The sequence below is a fragment of the Platichthys flesus genome, chromosome 11 (genome assembly GCF_949316205.1).
Source record: "Platichthys flesus chromosome 11, fPlaFle2.1, whole genome shotgun sequence".
Classification (NCBI taxonomy): domain Eukaryota; kingdom Metazoa; phylum Chordata; class Actinopteri; order Pleuronectiformes; family Pleuronectidae; genus Platichthys; species Platichthys flesus.
This window is the reverse complement of record NC_084955.1, coordinates 22,730,686-22,757,252: the sequence shown is the minus strand read 5'-3', so window position 1 is coordinate 22,757,252 and position 26,567 is coordinate 22,730,686. Positions and strand designations below refer to the sequence as shown.

The 26,567-nt window shown below is 43.8% G+C and overlaps 1 protein-coding gene across 1 annotated transcript; it reads right to left on the bottom strand.

Annotated features, from left to right (window-relative positions):
- Positions 1–550: 550 nt before the first annotated feature.
- On the bottom strand, positions 551–24,943 carry ntrk1 (neurotrophic tyrosine kinase, receptor, type 1). The gene is made up of 17 exons (XM_062399787.1): positions 24,747–24,943; positions 20,187–20,261; positions 19,490–19,561; positions 16,410–16,478; positions 15,359–15,513; positions 14,269–14,411; positions 13,527–13,665; positions 11,065–11,397; positions 10,712–10,729; positions 10,531–10,574; positions 10,310–10,412; positions 8,744–8,899; positions 8,488–8,618; positions 7,702–7,874; positions 4,038–4,278; positions 3,595–3,753; positions 551–1,256 (listed from the first exon to the last, which is right to left on the bottom strand). The coding sequence occupies exons 1-17, from the start codon at positions 24,941–24,943 to the stop codon at positions 1,071–1,073; spliced, it is 2,394 nt and encodes a 797-aa protein (XP_062255771.1). The 3' UTR covers positions 551–1,070.
- Positions 24,944–26,567: the final 1,624 nt, after the last annotated feature.

Here is a 26,567-nt window from a genome sequence, read left to right as displayed (position 1 = left end):
GGTGCTCCTTCCTCACAGGCTGCAGCCATTTTTTTTTTTTTTTTATCAAGTTTTTATTTTTCAAGGGAATATACAAAGTGCTGGATACATGAAGATATATATATTTTGTAGATGTTGATACAGGTTATGTACACACATTCAGTATTTACACGTAAAGGCATCACAACGGTTTTGTCCACTTGGTTTTCACTCGTGTCCTCCTCTCTCCACGGAGGCCGCCTCAGCTCCCGTCTCGGTTTCGGTGCCATCTGTCCTCTGTGCTCCTGGAGTTTCACCCGGACCCATCTGTCCCGGCTCAGAGCTTCACCTCCCAGACACCGAGCCCTGCTTCACTGGACTGAATTTCACTGCAGCGCTTTGTATTTTTTGATTTGTCCCACAAAAAAGCTCCACCTCCCGAGTCAAACTTCCCTTTTCTTTGTTTTATATTCGACATCATTACATGTAAACACAGTAGTTTATATATATATATATATATATATAATATACCAGGAAACACTTTCACTGATAATCTACAATTCGTTCTTGAAAAATATTCATATGACACGTGAAAAACAAACGAGCTCGCAGTGGTTCTGATTGTACAACTTGGCCTTATGTACATTTACTGAAATCCTTTAATTTGCCTTCCGTATCAAAACCTCGTCCAAAATCAGTGAGTATACTGTACAACGACTTCCCTCCTTTGCAATCATGTGTTTCGAGTTGCATAAAAAGGCCCAGAGCCTTCTAGCATCGTCATATACTGTAAATTCAACAATTAGCCATGCATGTCCCTCCGTCAGGCTCCAGCTCAACGTCCAAGCACCTTGGACAACAGCCGACAGGTTTCCAGAGAACGACTGGGGAAGCAGCTGCAAACTGGTACCCTCCATCGAGCTTCAAGGCTGGAAAAAAGCAGCAACTGGGGGGAAACTGGGGAATAACCTTCCTACTGGTCTTTTAATGGATAAATGAGAAAGTTGAGGAACCTAACAGAACAAAAAGAGGACGTTTTCTAAGTCTCAAATCAAAACTCCAAACTCCAAAGCCCTCTGATTCCTTCTCCCTGGCTTCTTCTCGGCCTCCTTTCATCCCAGGATGTCCAGGTACACCAGCGGGTTCTTGACCAGGGCCAGCAGCCGGCTGTGGATGTCCTTGATGACCATCCTCTGCTGGGGCTCTCGCTGCCAGCAGCCCTGCATCAGCATGTACACCTCCTTGGGGCAAGTGCGGGGCCTCTCCAGCTCCCGTCCCTGTGTGATGCATTCGATGGCCTGTTGGGGGGGGCACATTTAGAAATGATGTGTCAAAATAAAGCGCTACTAGTCAGTTCACCCATTTGTCTCTTTAATCGATTAAAGCCTGGTCAATACTGGATATCAGGAATTAGATATTTGACATTCAAACAACACTAAAGATTTGCCCAAATTCAATACAAGTCATAATCTATTGCTTTACTGTACTAACCCCTGTCCAGGGAATAATTTATATCTTAAATCTTATTTAATCTCATAATAATAGCAGATTTAAATGCGGTTCATCAGGAGGGAGGGTTTGTTCACACATTTTGTCACCAATCTCTATAAGAGGCCAAATCCAGGAACTCTTTTTCTGTGCTCTACTGAGTGCTCTCTTCTAGTTTGGGTTTTATTTATGAAGGTTTTAATGGCATTGATTCTCGAAACAGATACTCAGGATTTTAAAGTGGCCTTTTAAAATCTGTGAATCACATAAATACACCGCACCAGCAGTGGCTGCGTCAATTCATCTGGACAAAGTTTTTGAAATCACAGAATCTCAGTTGTTGTCCACCGGTTGTGCAGAGACGTGTCTTTTAGCAGAGACCTCGGGGACAAACGAGCAGGACTCTGAGTCACCTCCCGCTCCGACACTAATGGCTGCAGAGACTGATTGAGTTCACACGCTCTCGTGGCTCGGTGGATAAATCACTGTCGAGGATGAGAGGGAGGATTTTCCCTGCGCTCTCCGTTTGAAGTGTGACTCAATCTCTTCCTCATTTCAGACCTCGATCCGATGAGACAAGAGGCCGCCGCTCTGTCTCACAGCTGAGCAGAGAGGCTCATAGCGGCCGCCCCAAAATGGCCGCCGTCGCCACAGCGTCAGTATTTTGGGATGATTGATCTACGCCACAATGTGTTTGGGCAACATGATAATTTCACCTGTCGCTCATTGGGCGAGACAGATTGGGTTAACGAGGTTACAGCTCATTGGCCCAGGGTAAAAATGAAAACCAATGAGATTAGAATCGAGTGCAGGGGGAAAGTGATCCACCCGTCTCTTGAAAGGAGAGAGGGTATCGGGCTTTAATAGCACCGCTGTGGTTGCGTTGGAGTCCCACTTCTTGGTGCTTGAGCGGAGAAGGCTAGACTGCACTGCCCTTAATTACTATGAACTTATTGATTCTCTTAAGAGCGCAGGGCGGCGTCAAACTACACAAGAAGCCTCCACATGAGAGTGAGAGGCAGCGGGGGGAGATGGTGGAGACAGCATGCAGATACTTAAAAAGAAAAAAGGTACTTAAGTACAAATAAAAACCAGGAAAATGTACTATTAAAGTAATAAAAGTAAAAGTATTATACATAAAAACAGCCATTTGCATAATGTGCAGCTTTTTACTGCTGTATTTGTTTGAGGAGAAGCTGATTGTCTCCACCAAGGACATTAAGATTTCATCTGTTCGCAGGATCACGCAAAACCAATTCAGATCAAGAACTTACAACTGGGAACTGAAGCCGTCTCATAGCTATAGTGGAGTATATAATACAATATGTACCTTTGAAATACAGTAGAGTTGTTTAAGTATGAAGTACCTTGAGAAGTACACAGTACCTTCAAACTGGGCTGCAGTGATTAGGAGGGGCTTTGGTGTGTGTGTGTCTTTGTGTGTGTGTGTGTCTGTGTGTGTAGCTCTAGGTGCAGAGTGATTACAGGTGGTCTCCAGTCAGATGCAGCAAAAACTTTTCTATCCTCTTCCTGTGCAGGTTTTGGTTCTTATAAAGGATTCACGGATCTTAAAGACACAATTGTGAGTTGCCGGCCTCGTCAGTGTCAGTGATTCAGTGATCACCATCAAGAGATGCTCAAAAGAAGCTGACCTCTGACCCCTGACTGCTCTTCCCCTCCATGGTGAGATGTTAACTTTGCTCTTTTTAGGATTAGGTTTCTTGATTAAAGTACTTGAGGGATTGTGCAAAGTTACATTCCCGGTTTTTCTTTTTCAAGGTCAGGAGGGTGAACGCTTTCCAATGAAACTACCTTTGAAGCACAGAGACAGAAATACCGAAAATGAAAACCGGTGGATTCTATGAATCAACAGAGGATTTTTCAGTATTTTGAACCGCAGACGAAATTTCATTCGTCATCATGAACAAGGCCAAGAGAGAAGAACATTTGTCACATAGCACAAGACGTAAGTCCTTCACCTTGACCTTTGACCTCTGAGATAGAAACAGTTGAGTCACAGTGAATGTTTGAGATATCACAAGAATAGGACAGATCCAAAAACACAAATCCTTCAGAAACTGTCTACTGCCGGCACAAAGACTTCAAGATAATCAATAATCTGCTGAACATGTCTCCCTCCTGACCCACCTCACTGTTGGACAGCTGGTACCAGGGCTGTTTGCCGTAGGTGAAGATCTCCCACAGGACGACGCCGAAGCTCCAGATGTCGCTCTCCGTGGTGAACTTCCTGTACATGATGCTCTCCGGGGGCATCCAGCGGATCGGCAGCATGGTGCGTCCACCCACCTGAGGAGGAAGACGAGGGGACCTTCACAAACTCTTCATCCAATTAGAAACATTCCAGAGATATCATGCCATTATTTCGAGGAAGGGGAAGTTTCTTGTGAGTTATTTGAGCACCACAAACAAATCTTTATTGACCTTATCTCAGGGGTGAAAGCATAAATCATTGAGATGAATAGCTCAAATGCATAAATCAGAATTTTACATGATTAAATAATATGTTACTCATGTTTTCCTCCCAGAAGAACGCAAAAACATCCCTGTCTCATCCTCCTCTTGCCTCTTACCCGATAGTAGTCTGTGCTGTAGATGTCTCGGGACATCCCGAAGTCTCCGATCTTGACCACCAGGCCTTCTCCCACCAGGCAGTTGCGGGTCGCCAGGTCACGGTGGACGAAGTGCAGCGACGCCAGGTACACCATGCCCGAGGCGATCTGCGCGGCGATCTGCAGCATCTGAGGCAGAGTGAGCTGACCCAGCGGAGGCATCTTGGTCTCCTCCAGGATCCGAGCATCCGGGCCGTGAGCTCTGCAGACACGTGAGACACAGGAAGGTCAGGGTATCTCTGTTTTATTAAAGAGTTATAAAAGAAACACGTGAGATGAGGAAGTGGAAATTAGACCAGTCAGTGGTGGAATAAGTGTTAAGAATTTCAAGTTAATGTACTTATACAACATAAGTACCTCATTCAAAAATCCTATTTAATTAAAAAGGACACAGGTATTATAAGCATGTATTTAAAGTGTTATAAATACAATGACTTTAGATCCTGTGACTTGTATATAATTAAGTTTATATCATTAGAATGTTAATACTGATAAAACTGTGCAAGAGCAGCATTTTACTACTGTGGCTTGGTGAGGTCGTTTAATATACATTATAACATAATTAAAATGTACAGCACTATTGTATAAAGCATATTATATAGTTGTAATGTCTAAAGACCTGTAAAAGTCAATTTATTTTATATGCTAGTAATCTTTTATTTATTCTTTACACCTTTTTTCAAATTCAGATTACAAGGTGCTTGGATTTATTGGGGTAGAGATAAAAAGAAGGATCCTAAATATACTCGAATACCTTAAATCCATATTCAACTATAACTTTAGTGCAATAGAAGAAACCATTTTACCTGACAAAAGATTGAATTTGGTTCTAGAGATATTTTCTATATAACGTGTTATCTGTAATTTCTAAAGCCTCTTTGCTTAATTGAAAACTGCGGTCACAGCGATTCTTAAAGTCACATTTTTATTCTCTCAGACTTTTATTAAAACATTTTCTAATTCGGTGGTATTATTTTTCATTCACAGGGAATTGGTTGTATTTCTTCCATTAATATCTGAGTTCCTGACCTCTGTGTATCATTAGACGGGTCATTTCTAGTTGCACACGTAAAGAACGGATCACTTCTCTTCTTCTGCTCTGTTTCCATCGGCTGTTCAGATTAATCAAACACCAGGATCGGTTTCTCAGTACATCGGTAACTATGGCATCAACCCGGTTGACCCACAGGACAATGAACGCAGCGATGTTCAATCTGCAGATTGAGCACTGAGGGCCCTTCAGACCGTCGCAGACATGGTCCACACCCCCGTGCCATAACAAGGCCATTTCACAACCACGCTTAATAGAAAACATAAGGCTTGTAATACGCCTACAATTGATTTGCAATAATGCAATTCGGGGATGCAGAGCACATTGACTCTGGGTTGTTCCTGCGGATCATAAACACCCACTCTCACGTCCAAGTCCGGCCTAAATGAGCAAATCACAGATGATGTGTGTCCATCCATCCTAATATCTCTCCTCTCCACTTTGTCCCCTCCTTACAAAGGAAGTTGTCTATACAATCACTATTAGTTTAAGAGGCAGGTGGCAGGGTGGGAAAGCAGCTGCATTGTGGGGGCCCACGGACATTTCACCCATTCTGTCTGCTGGAAATGCGATTTTCACCCCCGATCGCAAAGATGCATCTCAGGCTGAGTGTGTGTGTGTTTGTTTGTGCGCGGTTGTGTGTGTGAGAGTGTGTTTTCATTCCCAATCTGCCTCCTGTGGAGAAAACCTGGCAGCCAGCATCCAGTGCGTCTGCTGCGCTCGCTCAGTCAGATGGTTTCCCAGGTGCATCGTGAGCTCTAATAGGTCAACGCGGCCTCAGCCTCCCCCCACAGTCTCTAAACTTAGACGTTTTCAAATTACTCGTTAAGTGATTGAATGGTCGTGTTTTTTTAAAGTTCTCCCGTCACCGCATCACACGACACATCAAGTGTTGTTATGAGCTAATTTGCGACACGAGCCCTTCAGGAGACGACATATTAGTCCGAGCAAACTTCTTCAATTTCTCATTAAGTGCTGGATCTGGTTATTAACTGTGTTCATCAGAATTCAAATAAAAATCTGCTGCATTTGAAATTCATTCTGTTTGCTATTGTGACGTGAGGACATCTTGTAAATTATTTATTTACTTTGTGAAACGCAAATAGGAAACCTGCCTAGGAACGTTTTTTTCTTTTTATTGATTTATCAAAGCAAGATATTCTTGGACGCAATTCACGTCATCTTCTCTTTCTGTATTTGTGATGTGATATTAATTCATTGCTCGTTTCCCAGGAGTTTTATTTTCACCTGAGTCTGTTTGATTGTTTGTTTGTTTGGTGGAATGATTATTCAAAAGCTTCTGAACCGATTTCCATCAAATATGGTGCCGGGAAGAACCCGTAACCTTCTGGTGAGGATGTGGATTAAGGTGCAGAACCAAAAGTTGTTTTCTCCCCATTTTTCCTTAAATCTATTTAATGACAAATTAATCATTTAGATTAAAAAACTATTCATTTTATATTTCTACTGTAAGAACTTGACATGTCACATATCCAGGGGATTTCACCTTCAGATTATTTTCCCTAGATATTTTAAACCCTTTCAAACGAAGTTATTATTATTAAGGAGATAAAGTAAAATCAGCAATGTCATAAATATCAAAAACAACAACAGTCGGTGTCGTCCTCGTACTTCAGCTTTAAACACAGGGAAGCTGTGGTTCTGCTGAGTGACCACTGGAACCACACAGTCTGCAGAGGTCGACTTTGTGGGTTCGACTTTTAAGCAAACATCATGTTTGTCTGAGAGAAGCTGCTCAGAGTGTAGTCATCATCGGTTTGCTTGTTGTGATGAAGATGAAATCAGATGTATCATTGTGGGCGCCCAAGGGAAGATAATGAATGAATCACAGTAAATTACAGTTTAAATAATGTATATTTGTCTTCATAGGAGAAGTTATACATGATGACAAATGCTCTGTGTCAGTAAACATTTCAAAAATGTCCTTGCATCTCTATTATAGTGTGTTCTATACTTAAAAAAGTGTAACAAAGATCAGTTTGTCAGGGGAAGATGAGGCTGCACCTTTTCTTTTTTTGACTTTAATTTTTCACCTAAAAATATTGAGAAGACGTAAATCGCCAGTTTCCTGACATTTAAATTAGCTTGTTAGCACAAAAACTGGATTCCTTTCAGAGAATATCAAATAGTTTTCTTATTTTCTTAAAAATGGCCTAAATATTTTGTCAAACATCAGAAATTGTCACATCATTTTCAGATTTATAATTTTCAGATTTTAAGTAAATTATAGTATTAAAAATAGCTAAATGCAAGCTCACTGGCTTACTTGGACATTTGCATATTACAGAGCCATCATTACTGTTTTTTATTTCACATTTATTTGCTGCTTTGCACAGCTCAGAAAACTCAACAGCTTTTCAGGTATAACTGTTTCAGAGTGGATGAGGAGAATAACCCAAGGCTAATATTTTAAGTTATGCCCTGACAACATGTTTAAAAAGACCTCCAGCATCTCCTTCAGTCTGCTTGCTACAGCTGAACATTCCTTCTGCTGCATGTGGACAGAGGACAGCTGTGGACATCGAACTCGTGACCCTCGGGACCTCTACATACCGAAGGAAGCGGTTGAGGTCTCCGTGCCTCATGTACTCGAACACCATGGCCAGCGGCTCTCCGTCCGTACACACGCCATAGAAGCGCACGATGTGCTGGTGCTGGAGCACCGTCAGCAGCTCCGCCTCCCTCTGGAAGTCCTGCCGGGTCGACTCGTTGGCGTCCTTCAGCGTCTGCAGCGACCACATGAGGATCACACATCACACACCTTCCAATGATCACACCACGTTGGAGCCCAAAGTAAAAAAAAAGGTTGAGGAGTTTAACAAGTCAAGTTTTATTCATTGAGAAATAAAACCAAAGGTCTCATTAAAGGGACAATGAAGATTCATCGTCTTGGTTTTTATTTTTTTTCCTCTGTGGTTTGCATTAAACTGTTTTAACGTGAGCTGGGGATCAAACCACCGACACAAAGACGTCTCTCTCTGAAACCGCAGGATGTTTCACTTGATACTGTACAGAAGATTTAAGTATAAGTGCAGAGTACTTACCTTTTGGCAGAGTGGCAGCAAGAGTGCTGGAATTTTTTAAACAGTCAACCCTTTAACGCGCAACCTTATTTGAAGTATTTGGTAGTTTTTACTTCTACTAAAGTATGACAGCGTTTTATTTTGAAAATTGAGGTATTGCTGTTCTTACTTGTCCGCAAAGAATTTCATTATTTTTTTCTCTCAGGTACTTTCAGCACAAGTCTACAGGTTTTACAAATGCTGCCAATGCATTGATGTGTTTTCACATTGACACGGCTATTAAAGGAGTGGAGAGGAAGTGGTACCAGTAGCTCACCTTGATGGCGACCAGCATCTTGTCGCTGTCAGGACTCAGGTGTGCGCACTCTGCCAGGTAGACTTTGCCAAACGCTCCTTCGCCGAGCTCCCACTTCAGCGTAATGTCCTGCCGTTTAATGTTCTGCACACCTGATCACGAAAAACACACAAGGTCTGAAAATCTGCGGAAGACGTGAACACCTGACGTCTCGTTTGCAGTGTGGTGGATCTCACTCTCTCCAGAGTTCGCGACTCACTAGTAAAACGCGACTCACACATGTCTTTGTCCTTGATGATGCCGCAGAAGTACTGCGGATTCTCGACGAAGCTGGACAAACCAGAGTCTTCATCTGAGGAAGGCGGGCTGGTGCCGAAGTTCATGAAACGCAGCGAGACGGCCAGGTCGTCCTCGGCCCCCAGGACAGACGACCCTGATGAGACGGGGAGGGACGCAAACACAGAATGACACCGATCCGCTGCAGCACCTAATCAGTCTCCCTCCACTTGTGATTGCAGTGGCCATCAAAAGAAGTAATTCAGAGCCCATTTCTCCCCCATTCGAGCAGCCGACGCTCTGCGCCACCAACTTGGTTGCACGTTTGTATTGGTGCCATGGTGATAGATGATGATAAGCTTCAATAATCACCATCATCAACCACGCGGCAATCAGGCCACATTGAACTGGAGGTAAAAAAAAAAGAAGGGAGACCATATAGGAAGCCCGAATGGTGAGCAACCCCTGACTACAGTGCATATTAAATGCCAAACAAGTGAGGCCCAAATTGTAAAACCCCACTCAGCAAGGCAAACCACAGAACCCCCAGAGTCCAACACGGAGGAAAATGGAACAACAAAGAGCGAGCACCGAGGAGATGGAGGGAAGGAAACAGGGAGCAGGGTCCACTTAGGCAATCAGGCGCACTTAGGCACTTTGATAGTGAGAAGGGTAAATGTGTGTGTGTGTGTGTGTATTTGTGTGTGTTTGGGGGGGGGGGGGGGGGGGTCCGAGTGGGGCTATATCACGTCTAGCTGTTCCTCCATCCATCTATTCATCCATCAATCCATCCATCTTCTTTAATGGCCCTCGCCACGTGGCGGTGGCCTGAGGTAGGTTTGTGCCGCCATTCTCATTCCGTAATTAAGGCACTTTAGCCCCGACCGCCACAGCGGCTGCCTCTGTTCAAAGTTACAGCTCCGTGGAGATCCTGTGTCAGTCGGTCTCTCTGGTGCATTAACCTCGTGAGAGTCTGACAGAACCATCTGCGGCTCGGGAAGAAAACACAAAAAAACGATTTGGCAGAATGTTCGAACGGGGGTCTTCTCGTTGAAATGTGAATTTCTGTTGTTCTGGGCTGAGATGATGGCGTCCAGTGGAATAGAGTCAATGAATTACAGACAGCAACAGACGAGTCGTGATGCTACAAGTGTAAGTTTGAGCAACATGATGAAGGAACTGTTTGACGTTTTGGGAAATGTGCCTCTCCTCCTGTTGAGGGTCAGGCGAGAGGATCACTGCCTCTCTCGTGTCTGTGTCTGTGTTAACTGTGGAGTTGAACTGGAAGTTGATTAGCTTAGCAAACAGATAAGCAGTAGCCCGGCTCTGTCCAGTATGACAAAGTTAAAATTGTCATGTAAACACAACTCCATGTGAACCCACAACTCCTTATATCCCTAACAAACGAGATACAGGCAAACTTGGGAGACACAACTTGAACTTTGCTGTTTTACAGTGTGTTGAATAGGGGGAAGGTTTCCCTGTTTGCCAGACCAGTGACATTCTCATTTGTACAGTTGCAGATGTAAGATGCGATGTTTTAATAACTGGGAATATCCAAACTTACTGTGAATGCCAAACTTGGAGTTCTGGCCACACTTGTTAATCACCGAGACCATGATGAGAAGAAAAGTGCAGGCGAACACGGCGAGACCCACGGCTACCGAAACCTGTTCAGACCAACACAAGCAGGTCCGTAGTTACACTCCGACACGTTATTAAAACTTTTAACCTTCTTTACTTTTCTTTAACTTTGCGCCGGGGGGGTCTGATGAGGCCCAGACATACCACGAACACCCGACTCTCTGGGTTCTCCGTGACGTCCATGTTGGCTTTGTGTGTCGGAACTGAGGGGGGGGGGGGGGCGAGAGACGAGATTTGTTAAAGGAGATGAATGAAACAGATTGATGAAGTTTTCAGGAGACGTGCTGAGATGTTTGGGAGAATGAGAAATCAATCGGAGACTTACTTGGAGCCGGATTAAGGACTGGCGTGTGGGAAGCGAGAGCACAAACACTCGTGAACAAACGGATTTAACGATACAAACCTTTTCAGCTTGTAGCCCCCTCACTATCCAGCTACTCATCTAACATTCAACAATATCATTTATACTTTATTATTCCCAACTATCCCCTTAGAATTATCGCTTGTAGAATTTTGATAGCGCAAAGATTAAAGTGACGTGTTAAAGGGATAGATCAACATTTTTGCATTTCAAGCAGGGATAAAACCTTTAGATATTCAGGTCTTTCCTCTAACCGCCCTAATGGCCTCCTCTTGACGCACATGCAACGCTTCCACAAAGCAATTTCAGGAGTTTACCGGGAAAGGAGCCCTCAGGATCCGCCTCGTCAAAAGGGTTGTCCATAAAATTCCCAATGGCGGTGGCGCTGTCCCTTCCCAGTTTGTTCTGCACGATCAGGGTGTAGTTTCCATTGTTCATGTGGGTGGGCTTGTTGAGGAAGAGACAGCCGTGTTTCTCCGACCCGTCCAACGAGTCCGGGATGATCTGGGTGTATTGGAACCGGTTCTCTATCAGTTCCTCGTCGTTGTAGAGCCAGGAGATGCTCGGCTCCGGGTTCCCGTCCACGGCGAAGGGGAAACACCAGAAATGCTGCTGCACAGCGTTTTTCAGGAAGACGATTTTCACAGGGACTGTTGGGAGAAGACGGGTTTGGGGAAAATGGGACTGTTCAAAGAAGTAGTGGACTGTAACTTATAGATAGTTGTGGAACTTGATGAAAACAAAATCTGGCACATTTTGACGAGCGAATACAAAAAATCCAGATGTAATGGATTTAAAGTTTCAATATGTCCGACCCAATTTTTCATGTTTCACTGACGACAACAACTATACATGTTTTTTCAGAGGTGAAATTATTTGATCTACAAAGCAATAATCAACTCCAGCTGTCAGATAAATGCAGTGAAATGAAGGTAAAAAGAATAAAAGTAGCATAAAATGGAAATAATAACTCAAGTGCCCATAAATACCTGCGTAAATCCCCTTAGTAACTTTCCACTACAATAAGTCAATTGATAATTAGAGATGCCAATATGTGATGATTTTATGCTGAATGTGCATCTTGATCTTATGAACACCAAAGGTCAGACAGGAGCGCTGCAGGTTCCCTTTAGAGTTTTCCACGAATCAATGTTTCTCCATCTGTACTGCCAACCTGTGCTGACCCCCCATATGAATAATGAATCCGGGTCATCGCCATGCGCCCCCCCCCCCCGACCACAGGAGCTACCTGGAAGCTCGGCTGGAACGCAAAGTAACAGGAAATGGCCTTGTTCGGATCGAACCCGACTCGAGTGCAGAGACCCCCTCGTTCTGCTGCTCTTAACCCGTGACCCCGGCCTCGGAGGAGTGCTGCGCTAAGGGGGGGGGGGGCTGCAAGCTCTTCACTCGCAGCTCAAAGTCTGTTTCATTGAGTGAGAATCAGCTCTTTATCACATTTAACTAATCATCCATTAGCAAACCCTCCACTAATCGTACACAAGCCGTTTTGCTGCAGGGGTTAAATGGAGGGTTAGAACTCTGTCTAATGAGCCTGTCAGTTCTCTCGCACTTCGTTTCTGGATCACACAATGAACAGTTTGTATAAAAAGAGGGGCGGGGGGGCGGGGGGGGAAGCAAATACATAAAAGGACACCTGACAGTTCCTGGTTGATTCAGACTCAATCAGAACCTTTGTGTCCATTTTGGGCCGATGATGGTTATTGATCAAGCCAATTTTCCAAATCCACCTTTGAACTGTTAAAAAAAAGAAGAGACATTGTGGAAACGCTCTTCTCGGCGAAAGAGGAGCTCCGGTGAATAATGGCACCGGGAGCCACTCGGCAGCAAACACCCACCATTCAGGGAGGTAATTAAGAGTAATTAAAGGGCTGGCGGTTAACGAGTGTCCGTGCACCAGGGGGGCCGATGTTGATGGATTAGCCGCACTAACGCATTTGCCGGCTGCCAATCAGGGGCGGACGAAGCGTTTTTTCCGGAGTAGGAGGGAGAAGTCCATTAGCAGAGGCTCAAATCAGATATTCGCACGGGTTATCAGCCCCATTTTCCTGACGCTCATTATCTGTCCCTCGATGCTCGTGCATTTGGCCCCAGCTGATTGGCGCCTTCGCCTCTTTTGGGCTTTATTTTCTAATGAGTGTCACTGAGCCGCTGATGTACGATATTGTTTCGGGGCGGCGCTGTCAGTAATGTATGACTAATGCATCTGCCTGTGTTTTTCCGCGGAACCCACCGGGTGCTGTCATTCCTCAGTGTTCCAACTTCCACGTGCACTAATGCATCCGAACAGAGGAAACAGCGAAAGCCCCCTGGCTCAAGCTGCAAGTGTTATTTAGAAAAGAACGGCCGTGTATGAGGTGAAGGAGTTTTTCTTTTCTTTTCTCTTTTTCTCCTAAGAGCAAAGAGAAGTTCACTTTCCTTTGTCCTTCTCGCCGTATCCCTGCATTAAAGGCCAAGCCATACCCGCAGCACTTCACCCATTATTTTAACTCTTTTCACCGGCTGCCAGCGTGAGTGGCAGATGACAGAGAGCTCCATTAGAAGCGTGCTGGGTGCATGCTCATATTTGTTGAAGGAGCATTTAGAAGAAAATCAGTGCAGCGCAATTTTCTTTTCTCCGGCTGTCCGCTGAGCCCCGCACGAGGAGAAACGGCCCCGGTGTGATCTCACCATAACCTCCATTAAGCCCGACAACTGGTATTGAGCCTGTGAGCTTTTAGGAGTGTGGTTGTTTTTTTATTTCGGAAAAAAAGGCACTTACACTCAATGTCCAGTGTCACCATCTCCTCCCTGGGCCCGGCTCGGTTGTCGGCCTCGCAGGTGAGATTGTGCAGGTTGTCACCGGAGGACACGTTGCTGAGGAGAAGGACCAGCTCCAGCGAGGAGCCCGAGATGATCTCCTGCAGCCGCGGACACAGACGAGAGGGGGGTTAGTACGACCAGCACAGCTGCCACTGGATCACTTAGAGATGTTCAGGTAAGAGAGATGAAGTGCAATCCAATTTGCTCTAGTGTAAGATCAATAGATTACAGGAGCCAATCTCACTTTAAAAAACAGACACACACAACAGTGCCGAGCTAAAGAGCTTCACAGAGACAAATCTGAAAATACAGAGAGAATGGTCAAATGAAAAAACTCATTTTCAGAGAAATGCACAAGCAGACATTCTGTCTTTTTATATCTCCTGTCTTTCAGACATGTGCAAAATTAAGAACAAAATGGCCGACTTGTTCAGCGGACTTATGAGTCATGCAGGATATGACAAATCTGTTTCATTTCCATGCTCTTACTGACATACGGAGACAAAGTGCCCACATTTAAAATAACAAGGGTTAAGTGCTCTGGATTTAATACAATTTGCTTAAGTTAAAATTCCTCAGCTGGAAAAAGGCTGCAGAGCTTTTTCAGATTCATGGCAGGCTTCAGTGACTCGTTACATTGGCTCTTTTCAAATAGATATGATTGATAAATATATGAAATGCCATCTTTGATCTTACAGTACCTGTGTTTCGAAGGGAGATTTGAGCTTGTCGGTTCGCCACCTGACGTTGGGAGTTGGATTTCCTGTCACGTGACACACGAACGTCAGGTTGCCTCCTTCTTGAGTCTTGTCTCCGGGGGAGTCGATGTACACCATCGGCAAACCTGAGAGCGACAGAGGACGAGGTGAGCTCACGGCAGCCGGTCGCTGATAAGAGGTTAAAAAACGGGGCTCGGAGAAAAAAGAGCACAAAATCTCTCTCTCGAGCTAAACTCCCTGTGTTTCACTGCACCTGCTCATTGAAGGTATTAATACACATGACAGAAATAAGTCTATTTCACTTTTCAAATAAACTGGATGAAGCTGCGTTTTTTTCAAATATGCAATACGCCACATGATAATGAAATGGCACGAACTTTATCATCACATATTAAGATTTATAGAAAAATAGATTTTTGTCCCTTTTTTTAAATCCCCTCTTCTCCGTATCCCTCTCCAAAATCTATGATTAAGTAAATATCAACGTTGTGTGTTTGTCTGTGTTTGTTTGTGTGTCTGTTACTTGGCAGCATCATCAGAAAACCCACACATTTTTTGTGACTTTCTCAAGAAGTAAGTCTATGTCTTGCTAATATCTAGGAAGATTTTATGATTCACAAATAATTTTAGGGGGTTTATTTTTATTGGCCAATCTGTGCATTCTCTTCTAGTGTGAAAACTCATTTGTTCTTTCTGAATGTTTCTTCTTTCAGTGTAACGAGCCCAAGAAGAACCACAGCCATTAGAAACTGCCTCGTAACAAACAGGGTCGCGCAACAGATGGCGAGGCCTCCACGGAGTCAGTGTGGGATCACATGACACGAGGAGACAGATGTAGTGTGAGACCTTCTCCAAAATGTTTACAACAACAACCTCAGTACCTTGAAAACATGTGATCCAAGAAGGAAAAGTCTGATCACACCGAATATTGATCGGATTTAGTTTTTCTGTTCACTGCACGTGAACAGAATGTATGAGCAGAGAACTGCAGGAGAGAACTGATCCCAACACTGTGCGGATGGAAGGTGAATTGTGCAAACATGTAGCTCATCGAAATTACATCTCAACTCACTGCAATTGTTTATCACCAGAGAGTTGAGGGCCACTTCCTGTTCGTCAGAGAAGCAAGACAACCACTGGTTGTCCACGTCGCCGCGGTCGTTCCGCTGCCACTCCTGCAGCCAGTAGAGATCACATGAGCACAGCAGAGGGTTGTCCCTCAAAACCCTGAGCGGGGACACACAGAGGGAAAGGAGGTGCGTTTAGTTTATGGATCAGCTTCTCTGGGAAAGTGCAAGAAGAACAGAGCTTCAATCATGAAATATTAAAAAGTTCTGCAGAGAGGAACGAATGCATTTTTTTAAAAGATCATTAAAACACCATTTAACCACTGTTAGATTCACTCTATATTCAAAAATCTTGAAGAATTTAACCTTTAGCCATGTAATAACTTTTCATACCTTCTAACTTCAGACGTCTTCCAGTTCTTCAACATCATTAACACCAACAACATCGTGAACTACAACCTTTGAAAACGTGTGAAGTCAAAAGGCAGCAACGGTTTCTCCTCTACAAAATGTTTCCCTGTGAATTAGTAGTTTCAAAGTATGTAAAAATACTTTAATGTGACTAATATGTGTAGTTTGATTCTCCCTCAGACCCACACCTGATGAGTCTGTACCGATCTGATGCATCAGTATGGGTGAAGTAAACCACTTGTGTTTGTATATGTTATTAATTGAATATTGTGTTGCCGCTTGACGTTTTGGACGCTATGAAACACCTAAACGTCTCGTTTTGTCACTTCCATTGAGGGTAATTAAGTCTGGAGTCTGCACATTAGCAATCAGGGGATCAAGCTGAGATCTCGATATCCCGTTGATACACGAGCTCATGAGTCGGCCAATCACGAGTCAGTCTCAGCTGCCAGTCACTGTGTTTCACCATGTTTCTCACCATCAAGTAACTGATTAAACTAAACTTATCAGAATGATGCACATAGTTATCTAACTTGAATCTGGACTTTTTAATTTGACCTGTGTCCCACCCACTTACACGGAGGAGGTGGGATTCATGAACCTGAGCTGTGGACAGAAGAAAGGTAAACATTTCCAGGGACTCACAGGTTGAGCAAAGGTAGAAAATGAAACACCCTCCAGGAGATGTGCTCCAGGGAGTTTGACGCCAGGTTCCTGTGAAACACACAAAGAAACAACACATTATAAAAATTAGCTTCATAATGTATATATCACAACATTAATTTAATCTATTTGGTGCAGATATCGTTGAAACCTTTACATGGGGTTCCTCCAACATTTTACAAAAAGCAGTTTATACATAGTTTGCAGAAACTCACTGATTTACCGTCACATAAACACAATAAGGAAACTGCACGTAGGTGCACTTTAATTTTGTAATATTGTCATCCGCTCAAATGCTGCTTTGAGAAAAATACAATTTTCAGGAAAAAATAAAACCATGCTGGGGTTTGATAGGAGTCCAAATGTTCCCTTCATAGTCGCGCCCTGCAGTTGGATCGCATTGTGATTTGATTGCACACTCTCAGAACAACGCTTACCTGCTCTCAGTGGAAAACATTAATGCATCCAAATGGCTTCTGATCAATTACCTCGGCAAGTCTTTCACAACAGCCAGGAGCCGCGCTCACAAACACCTCGAGCACAAGTCTCCGTGTTCGCCTCGTGTTCGGTACATTGGGCGATTAGTCACAAACAAACTTGTCTTTTAATGTAGAAATATGAATAGTTTGTATATAGAGGGGTTCTGATGAAACCACAGACACGCCACCGGGTTGTCAGTCCTGGTCGCAGCACGGCTCCAGAGGTGGAAACGTCAGTCTGTCGTTCAAATGACTACTTTTGCCAAAACAACAATATCTACAGGATGGATTTTCAATCAACCCTTCACAGGGCGTAAATATTGTGCCATTTTTGGAAGGGTTTGAAAAGATTTGAAAGTTTGAAATGTAATAAAAAAAAGAAAATGTTTTAAAAGTAAATTCAGACATTCTTTTGTATTTTGAGTTTTCCTTCTTCAATGTGTTTCTCAGATTTGTCCCTGCGCGTTCTCCTCGAGCATCAGTTTGTTTTTCATGTCTAAAAATATGTTGGAGAAAATTTTTTAAAATAAGTTTTGTCAGGGCAAATCTTTATTTTGAATCTTTGTTCCCAAATGACTCACGTCCAGACTAAAACACAGTCCAGGAGTTTTACACGCTAAAATAGGAGCAGCAGCATTTCCACACTTCTCCATTTTAGGTGCTTGAAAACTCCAGAGCAGTGTGGATGCCAAGTCGTAAACCTGTAATACCATATATAAAGCCTCAGGCCTAAATCTCAAATCATATACAGCAAGCTGCCGTGATGCTGTAATGCTTTATGAAAGCTGCAGATCATTTAGTCAATCCTCTCCGACCTCTTAAATATCATCACAGTGGCTCTGAATTGATCCTCATACGGCCGAGACGCCCGGCTGGAAATAAACCTCCCTCAGAAGATGACAAGAAGCTGCACAGGGGAGCAGGAACATGGAAGCCAATACATATTCACTGTGGCAGGGCCAAGGGGTTAAATTATTTGTTTTCCTTGCCCCCAAAAGTTCATGTCAGATGGGTCAGCCATCGGGGCTTATCCATTACCGGCTCGATTCCTCCTTGCGTCCACAGGGGCCGAGCGGAGCCGGGAATCGCAGCTCGCTCTCCTGCAGCCAACCTGAAGAGCTGAATGCATTTTTATGAGATGATGGAGGAGGAGGAGGAGGAGGAGGAGGAGGAGGAGGAGGAGGAGGAGGAGGAGGAGTGTGGATGAAGACGAGAGTAAAGAGGAAAAGGAAGGGGGTCCAAGCTTATGCGGCCGCCGTGTTCACTGCACTCGGTTCAAGTTGGTCACTCTTAATCTCAGAAATACATCTGTCACACATGAGCCCCCCCCCCCCCCCCCCCTTCCCCACCGCCTCTCCCTCCACAGTGAGATATTGATTAAGTGATAATGGACCCTTAGTGGAGTGTATTTATTATGCATCAGTTGTCGATAATCCGCCAAAGTGAGCGAGTGAAAGGTGACTGGTGGACGTCTTCTCCAATTTCTCAAGCTCACCCGCCAAACTCACAACCACCAGCACAACCAGCACCACCACTGCCGAGCCATCGCTGGTCCTCAAGCCCGCTCAGCTTTCAGATAAAAAAAACGACGTCAGACATGTTGGATGCAATTAGTGGAACGACGAGGACAAGATGGAGGAGATAAGGGATCCGCTGCTGATGAATACACAGATCTGATGCCTCCAGCTGATGAGTCTGGTTGTTCCTTGTTGGACAAACTGACTGAAGACGTGATGCAACAGGAAGAATAAATGAAAATGCTGTCACACAATGATGTATATATTTCTGTGCTACAGAATTGAAGCAAGTCGGGGAGAAAATTGTATTATTGTTCTTGACATCAGACTTAATTCACTTTAAGGCTGCAACTAAAAGATTGTTTTCACTATGGAATTGATCTGCTGGTTACTTTCTGCATTGATCGATGTTCATTTACCAGAAGAAATAGAACATTTTCGTCGTAGTGGATCCTTCAAGTTCTTTGTTTTCTCAACAAATTTTTTTTTTTCTAAACCAAAAGATATTCTTCTAACAAAGATACCAAACTCTGAAATGGTTTTATTAGCTATGAGCTAATATGTTTTAATGGCTTTTCACTATGGCACAGGGACCAACATTTGTATTCAGTGTTTTGCAGAAGTGAAGCAAATGGTAAAAACTGGCTAATTTGTCAGCGACAGCTTTTAAAACTAAAACCAAAAAATTATTTCACTATTGATCCATCTGCTGGTTCCTGTCTCCATTGATCAATTCTCATTCAATCTTTGGAAAATTGAAAAAGTAAAAAATATTCCTCTTACAAATATAAAGAAAAGGTTGATGAGCTGTTTGCTAATAGGTTTTAATGGCTTTTACTATTCATTACTATACATTGACCTACTTCCTTAGAGTATTCCAGATACAAATATATAAAATAATTTTGCTCTGTTTTGGAAGGAAGACTAAAAGTGGTTTCGCTCTCTCATCCCATGTGACACGGGGGGGGGGGGGGGGGGGGTCGGCCGAGCTGTGATTGACAGTGACAAACAGTGAGACACACAGGTCATGACAACACACACGTGTTGTACTGACAGGGACACTTACACATACTGGAGCTTGATGTTTTTTTGGAAGGCGTTGGCCGAGATGAACCTCAGTCGACATGCCGTGACGGTGCTGCAGGGGAGAGAACACACAACAGCCACCACAACAACACACAGTTTGTTTTAGATGATGAACAATAATCTTACAAAAACAAGTGTGAGTTTGTGTGAGATGAACAAAAGCAGTGGTTCCACTAATATCACAATCAATTCACCTTCAATTTTTTTTCAGTTCTTCTGTTTTTTGTTCTGACATTTTGTGTTTCATACCGAGAATCCAAAAAACTCAAAAAACTCTAATTTACTTAAATCGCCTTTTTCGAAAATTCTCTTTTTTGCTGATCAGTTAGTTGACTAATAGTTTCAAATGACAGATATACATCTAAGCAACTTTCATTGATCACAAACTCAATCGCACTACTAGCAAATAACTTACTAATATAATATTCTATACTATAATATAGCGGCCAAAAGTATGCGGACAACCCACACACATACATTCTGTGGACTTTCAGAGCGCGATAAGTCCCTAAGAATATCTAACTCTACATGATACAATGATATTTAAGAGTTTCCAAATTGTTAAACCCGCATGTCTACGAAAAGCAGAGAGTAGTGAACTCTCAGGTGTATGGGAAGTCATTTTGTTTTGGGAGATGAACAAACTGTTAGGAAGGTGTGAGAGGTGCATGACTTACAGGTTCTTCAGCTCTTTGTAGTGAACAAGATCGAAGTCTGTTATATTCACCAGGCCTGCTTGGTTTTCTACGTAACTGGGTAATAGAAAATAAAAAAAAAGGGGGGGGGGGAGGGGTTGGGGAGGGGTGGTGGGCAGAGAAAAAGAGTGTTTCAAGGTAAATACATACATTTCATTGTGACCTTTAGCCATTTGCTGTGCAGCCAGATGCTCATGTAGGGTCTCGCTGAATGATAATGAAAACAGACATTTTGAAAGATGTAAATCATTTCTCGAGCAGCTGATCATTAAAGACCATGAAGCTCTTATTAAAGGCCTTCAGTTTGGAGAGGAAACAACCGGCAAGACGAAGGAGGACGGGAAGAAACACGTGCAGCCCCGAGAGCGAGTGGGAGTGAGAACTACACGATGGCGGAGTAAAGAAGAGGACTCAACGAGACTCAACCCCATGGACACGTGTCCGACCTCGATCCACGGAACAAACGGGCAACAAAAACCAGCCCAGACGTCCAGGGACCCACAAAACCACAAGGCTCTTATCAGAACTTAATCTGCTCGTGTGGAAATAAAAATAAACGATGCCTTAAGAGATGCTGCAGGGGGGGGGGGCGGGGGGGCATTTTCCACTTTTTCCACAGACACAGCCTGTGTGCCTCAGAGTAACTAGCGAGCCGCTGATCAATTCAGCACTCAGCACAAGGACGGCCCCGGCTCTTTTCACCGGGGGTTTTGAATGGACGCAGCCATCGGACCCACCAAGGATCTCGCAGAGCGTATCTGTCTTGTCCGGTCCATTCTCTGGCCTCCGCCGCCCCCCCACTCACCGCACTCGCTCCAGGCCCACGCGCAGCATGAGTGTTGTCCATTTAACTCAGGAGGACACAGCTTTATCAAGCTTTGCTGAAAGGATTGGATTCACCTGATTCTAATATTGTATCGGGTTTTGTCCACATTCACATTTTCATCCCTCTCTATAACACAAAAGGTCCTTGAGAATTTGCCCCCCCACCCCCACCTCATAATGTTAACCATATAATCCAAAACAAACTGGGACAAATAATATTTCCAGGAGCGCGACTTGAGGAAAAGACAATAGAAGACTGGAGAATAAGTCTGAAATATGAATGTGAATGAAGTTCAGCTGACATTTATGTAAAAGATGTAAAATAGAGTTTAAATAAAAAGAGGACCATCTACGTAAGGTGGACATGTTGCATTTTAGCGTAAAGACACTAATTTTATTTACAAAACCAAAAGACAAGTTGATTAAATGTGAATAAAACAAAGATGAAGTTTGAATTTTACATCTTTTTGAAAGAAAAGCCTCTTAAGCGTGCTCTTATTTTGGAATATCAGATAATTATGCAGCATTCTACCTCTGTGTTGCCAATTTAAATGATATCAGGGATTTCAGCTTTCTTACTCTTCTAAAAAACATGGCACCTACATTACCCACAATCCAACTCTTTCTTACACAGCTGCTAATTTAGTCCTGGTTTGATAGAAGGATGGATGGAGAGATAGATAGATAGATAAATAGATAGATAGATAGATAGATAGATAGATAGATAGATAGATAGATAGATAGATAGATAGATAGATAGATAGATAGATAGATAGATAGATAGACAGACAGACAGATAGATAGATAGATAGATAGATAGAAAGATAGATAGATAGGTAGATAGATAGATAGATAGAAAGATAGATAGATAGATAGATAGATAGATAGATAGATAGATAGATAGATAGATAGATAGATAGATAGATAGATAGATAGATAGATAGATAGATAGATAGAAAGATAGATAGATAGATAGATAGATAGATAGATAGATAGATAGTAAAAACCTGGTACCTAGTATCCACAATACAACTGTACCAAGGACAGTTGCTAATGTAGTCCTGCTTTGATAATACAGACACAGACAGAAGGATTGATGGAGGGATGGACAGACAGACAGACAGATATCTCTCCATACTATTCCAGTATGTGGACCCGATGCCATTATGAATACCTGCAGTAATTCCCACACGATGACAGCCACTTTGAGCCGGACCCTTTGTTTCAAGCCTCCACTTCTCTGTTTGTCAGCTGCAACACACAAACCCTTTTTTTATTCCTGTCTGATTGACCCACACAGCGATAATGTGATTACAGGGCAGGTGGGCCCGGGATCACCCATCGCCCTGACTTATTGGATTGAGCCAAGTGGGTTGTATATCATCTATTGTTCCTGGGTGGGGGCATTGACTGGCAATTCACAAAATTGAATTTATAACTCGGCGCATGATGAATTTCGGCCCCTGTTCCGCAGTTAATGGCCCCTTGTTTGCTTCCCAGCGTCGGCTGTATTCCCCTCGCGGCGCCAATACGGCAACGCGTGTTGTTGTTGTTGTTTGCTGGCATGTCGAGCGCGGCGGTAAATGGAAGCGGAGAGAGACTCGCTCACTTATTGACTGAATGGTTGAGTGAGAATGTCAAGCCTCGCCCCGAGCTCGGCTAGGCACGCTTAACTGCAGGTACAAGGGAACACCTCTGAGGTAAGAGCCAGGGAACAGGAGGGAACAGGGGGGAGGCGGGGGGAGGGAGGAGGAGAGGAGGGTGTAGGTGAATAGTGGCAGAGAGCAGCGGAAAATTTACTTCCCCCACCGAAATAGCATTTCACAAATGCAGCTCCTTCTTAACAAGTGCTAATTGCTCAGATCCGGGAACAGGAACAAAGGCAGAAACAGCGTGGTGGTGCGGAGAGTGACATTTAGTTTTCCGTGTCGGAGCTGATGGTGGGTTTTATAATAATACAGCAGCCCTCTTTAAATCACAGGTGGTCACTTTTCTCCTTCGTCTTTTTCCTCACAAAGTTTCAAAAAGCCACCGACAAATAACAGTCATCTGCAGCTGAGTCTCAGTTCCTCTGAGCTGCGACTTGGACCAGATTTTATTCAAACACTTCCCCCCCTCCACAGAGATTCATAAAAAAACGCACAACCTTTAAGAGACTACAACATCAAAAATGTACTGTCCTCAACATCATCTTTTCAAAAATTCATCCAGCTAAGGAGCATTAATCAGGTCGGGACAACCTCAGTGGTGCAGGCAGGTCAGCAGGTCCTTCATCAGGGATAGAATTTACATTTGAGCCTCAGAAATTCAGAAAGAATTGGATCTCGGAGAATTTCCCTATAACTGCACAGAAAAAGGATTTGTCGATCAGAGAAATATTGCACAGTATGTATCTTGTCTTTCAACATGCACAAAAGGTTACTTGTGTACAAAAGAGGTTGCCACAATGAGCATAATCTTTGCCGCTATCAGCATAAGTACAAGAGGTTTACAATAACACAGTTTATGAAATGTTGCTTGGAAAATATCTTATCTTATAGGACGTATAGGACTCCTGATTCCTGAGCAAACCACAGACAAACACACCCCTAGTGAAACAGTTGATTTCCTCAGTATCTGAGGATTTTTAGAGAAAAGAGATTCCTTGAACTGAACAAAGTATTGTTTTGCTGTTGAATGGTTTTAAGTCAGATAGAAATAGCACAAGAGCAGCAGATCCTCGTTTCTATCTCAGGCCAGGGAGTTTATGGAGCCACATCTGGATATAAACTTCACATTATTAGAAAAACAGGAGAGCGTGTTGTGATGTTTTTCTTCATCTCAGTGGAAACCAATCGTGCTGTTATGCATCTTGACCTGTTTCGGCAAAAAACATGGACATGGACTCAGCAACATGTGAGCAGATGAACCTGTAACCCTAAACCTGCCGTCTGTGCATGGTTTCTATCGCAGCGCAAGATCGGCTGTTGCCGAATGCTAAGATCAGCTCCTGTCAACTTATACCAGTTCCTGACAGCACCGATCCATAATTGATTTACGATAACCAAGATGACTAAATTACCGCCGAGCTAATCCATCTGAACCAGCAGAAGATTTACTTCACGTCAAGCAGCACTTGGCTTTGACGGAAGCTGAGAAGAAGAATTCTGTGATATGAAAACGGAGCTGAATCTATCAGATCATGAGAAAAACAAACAAAAGACAGATATCGTCCGACACTTTGCTCTTCAACATTTCTTAGGACATCTCGAGGACAACTGGACAAATACCCTGTGCTCGCATCAGACCATGTGACATATCTGTGCTCCAGTGTGCCGAGAAGCACTTGTTGTTGTGAGTCGAAGCAGCGGAAAGCAACTTTGTTTGAGGGAAAGATGATGAAGTCAATGCAACTGCTCAACTTTCATCTCATCCAGAAAACCCAGCCAATGATGTAGAGCCATTTAAAACCTGCTCTACATAGAAAATCTTCTCCTGAACAGTTGTACAAAGTTATCTGTGTATGTTTCCCTTCCATGAAACTTTAGATCAGATATAAAACCAGTTGCACCGACCCATTAAAACCAGAGCTCTGCCACAGAGACTTTAATCAAAATCATCTCCAGCCCGTAGTCACAACCAAGCTTGACAAACCAACAACACCAGGAAACAAGAGTGCATCCATCAGAAAAGCTCATTCAGGGGAACATGCAGAGCAGGTGACGCGTCTCTACTCACATCTCCGTCACGTTCTCGCTCTCCTGCTTCGCCAGAGTCGGGACGCTGGTGATGCCATCGGATTCCAGGCACTGCACCATGGCGAAAGAGCACCGGCAAGCCGACGGGCATCCTGCTGAGGCGGGCGCCGGGGCCAGGCTGAGCAGTGCCAGCACCAGGGGCAGGAGAGGTGCCAGGGCCGGGGGTGCCACAGCCATGCTCAAAAAGAGAGGATCTTCTCAGCACCAAGCGGAGAGATGGCTGCTGGCAGCTGCAGTTGGAGTTAAGTGTCTGTGTGGTTCACTTAATGAAGAGTGGGAGAAGAGAGGTGCTTTCACACTCTCCTCGCGTGGCTCCCTGGCAGGGCTGAGATCCCAGCTGGTCAGGGTCTGGTACTGAGCCACAGCTGTACTGAGCAGCAGGAGGGGCAGGCAGGCGAGGGGCCTCTGGGGACATGGTGATGGTGGTGGTGGGCTGCAGCCTCTCTCTTCCTCCCTCTCTCTTCCTCTCCTCCGCGATGAAGGGAGGGGCCAGATACCGAGGGGCCAGAGTCACCAGACACCTCGGGAAAGCGAGTGGGGCCGGGTGGGGGGGGGAGTGAGTTGTTGATGATGAGGGGAGGAGATGGTGATACGGTGATGGAGATCTCATCTGTCCCCTCCAGGGCCAGAGGTCTGGTGTCCCGTCAGCGGCTCGAGGTGCAAACGGAGCCAAGAAGTCACAGCTCTCGGGTGTTGAAGCACGGCGCTCACACGTCTGGACTTTAAACTACCGTGCAACACCCGTCCCGTACGGATGGATGGATGACAATTGATTATTGGAAGGTCATGATTGTTGAGACTTAGGGGGTCAGTGATGAATTTAACGGCTGTGGAAAATCGCTATCTTAAGCGCTTGTTCACCAGCGTGAACTCCCGAGCAGGTTTTCATGCCCGGAAATAAAAGCAGAAGCACTGCAGGTCTCTGACTTTGTTGTTTTTTCACAACTGGAAGACACACAGTGTTGTTACGCGCACTGTTGGAGTTTCTCAGGTTTATATTTATATTTTCATATTCAAACAAGATGGTTGGGGGGGGCATACACATAGGCTGTATATAAAAAGATGGATGATGCAAATCCCACTGTCCAGTAATGAATAAAAAAATATTGTGGACACAAACGTCACCATCTTGCTGTTGATGACGTCAGTTCAAGTCTTATTTTTAAATCATCAAATAACTAATTAAAGAAAAATTACTTTTGCATAAACACCAGTGTGATGGAGATTTGTGAGCTATATTGCAGCCAGCCACCAGGGGGCGATCAAGAAAATTTGGCTTCAGCTTTCATGTCATCATCTGATCGACATGTGATGGGAACTGAAGTAATAATGATTCTAATGAGAAATACTTTTTCTTTTTGAATCTTCCAGTTGAACTAAATCATTTTTAAGCACTTTCCTCACTTTCTGACCTTAGCTGTTGAGGCCTCTCCTCAAATAAACAAACCACTGGACACACAGACAGATTAACATTAATCTTTAAATCCAATGAAACACTTACCGGACTCGTGGAAACATGAAATCAAGTCTAAATGTTTCACTGAAATCTGCTTGTGAGCAGATTCAGGACGAAGTGAACGAACCAGACTTCAGTTCATCAGTCCAGATGCTGTTGGTAATGTAGGTGTCGGGTTTTGACAAGAGGACAAACGTATGGAATAATAAAAGAAGACCCCTCTGGGTTTTCTGCTTTGATTTTGGAAACAACCCATCATATGTTTGAACAATTACAAGACCAGATCTGTGGATCTCTTCCAAATCAAATAGAGTTAAGGTTTTTAAAAACATGCTTGTCGCAAAG

Coding starts and splice junctions, on each gene's coding strand:
- ntrk1 (XM_062399787.1), bottom strand. CDS start 24,943: ATGGCTGTGGCACCCCCGGCCCTGGCACCTCTCCTGCCCCTGGTGCTG. Junction 11,398..13,526: donor GGTGACACTGGACATTGAGT/GTAAGTGCCTTT, acceptor TTCTCCCAACAG/TCCCTGTGAAAATCGTCTTC. Junction 8,900..10,309: donor CTCCAAGTTTGGCATTCACA/GTAAGTTTGGAT, acceptor CCGTCTCATCAG/GGTCGTCTGTCCTGGGGGCC.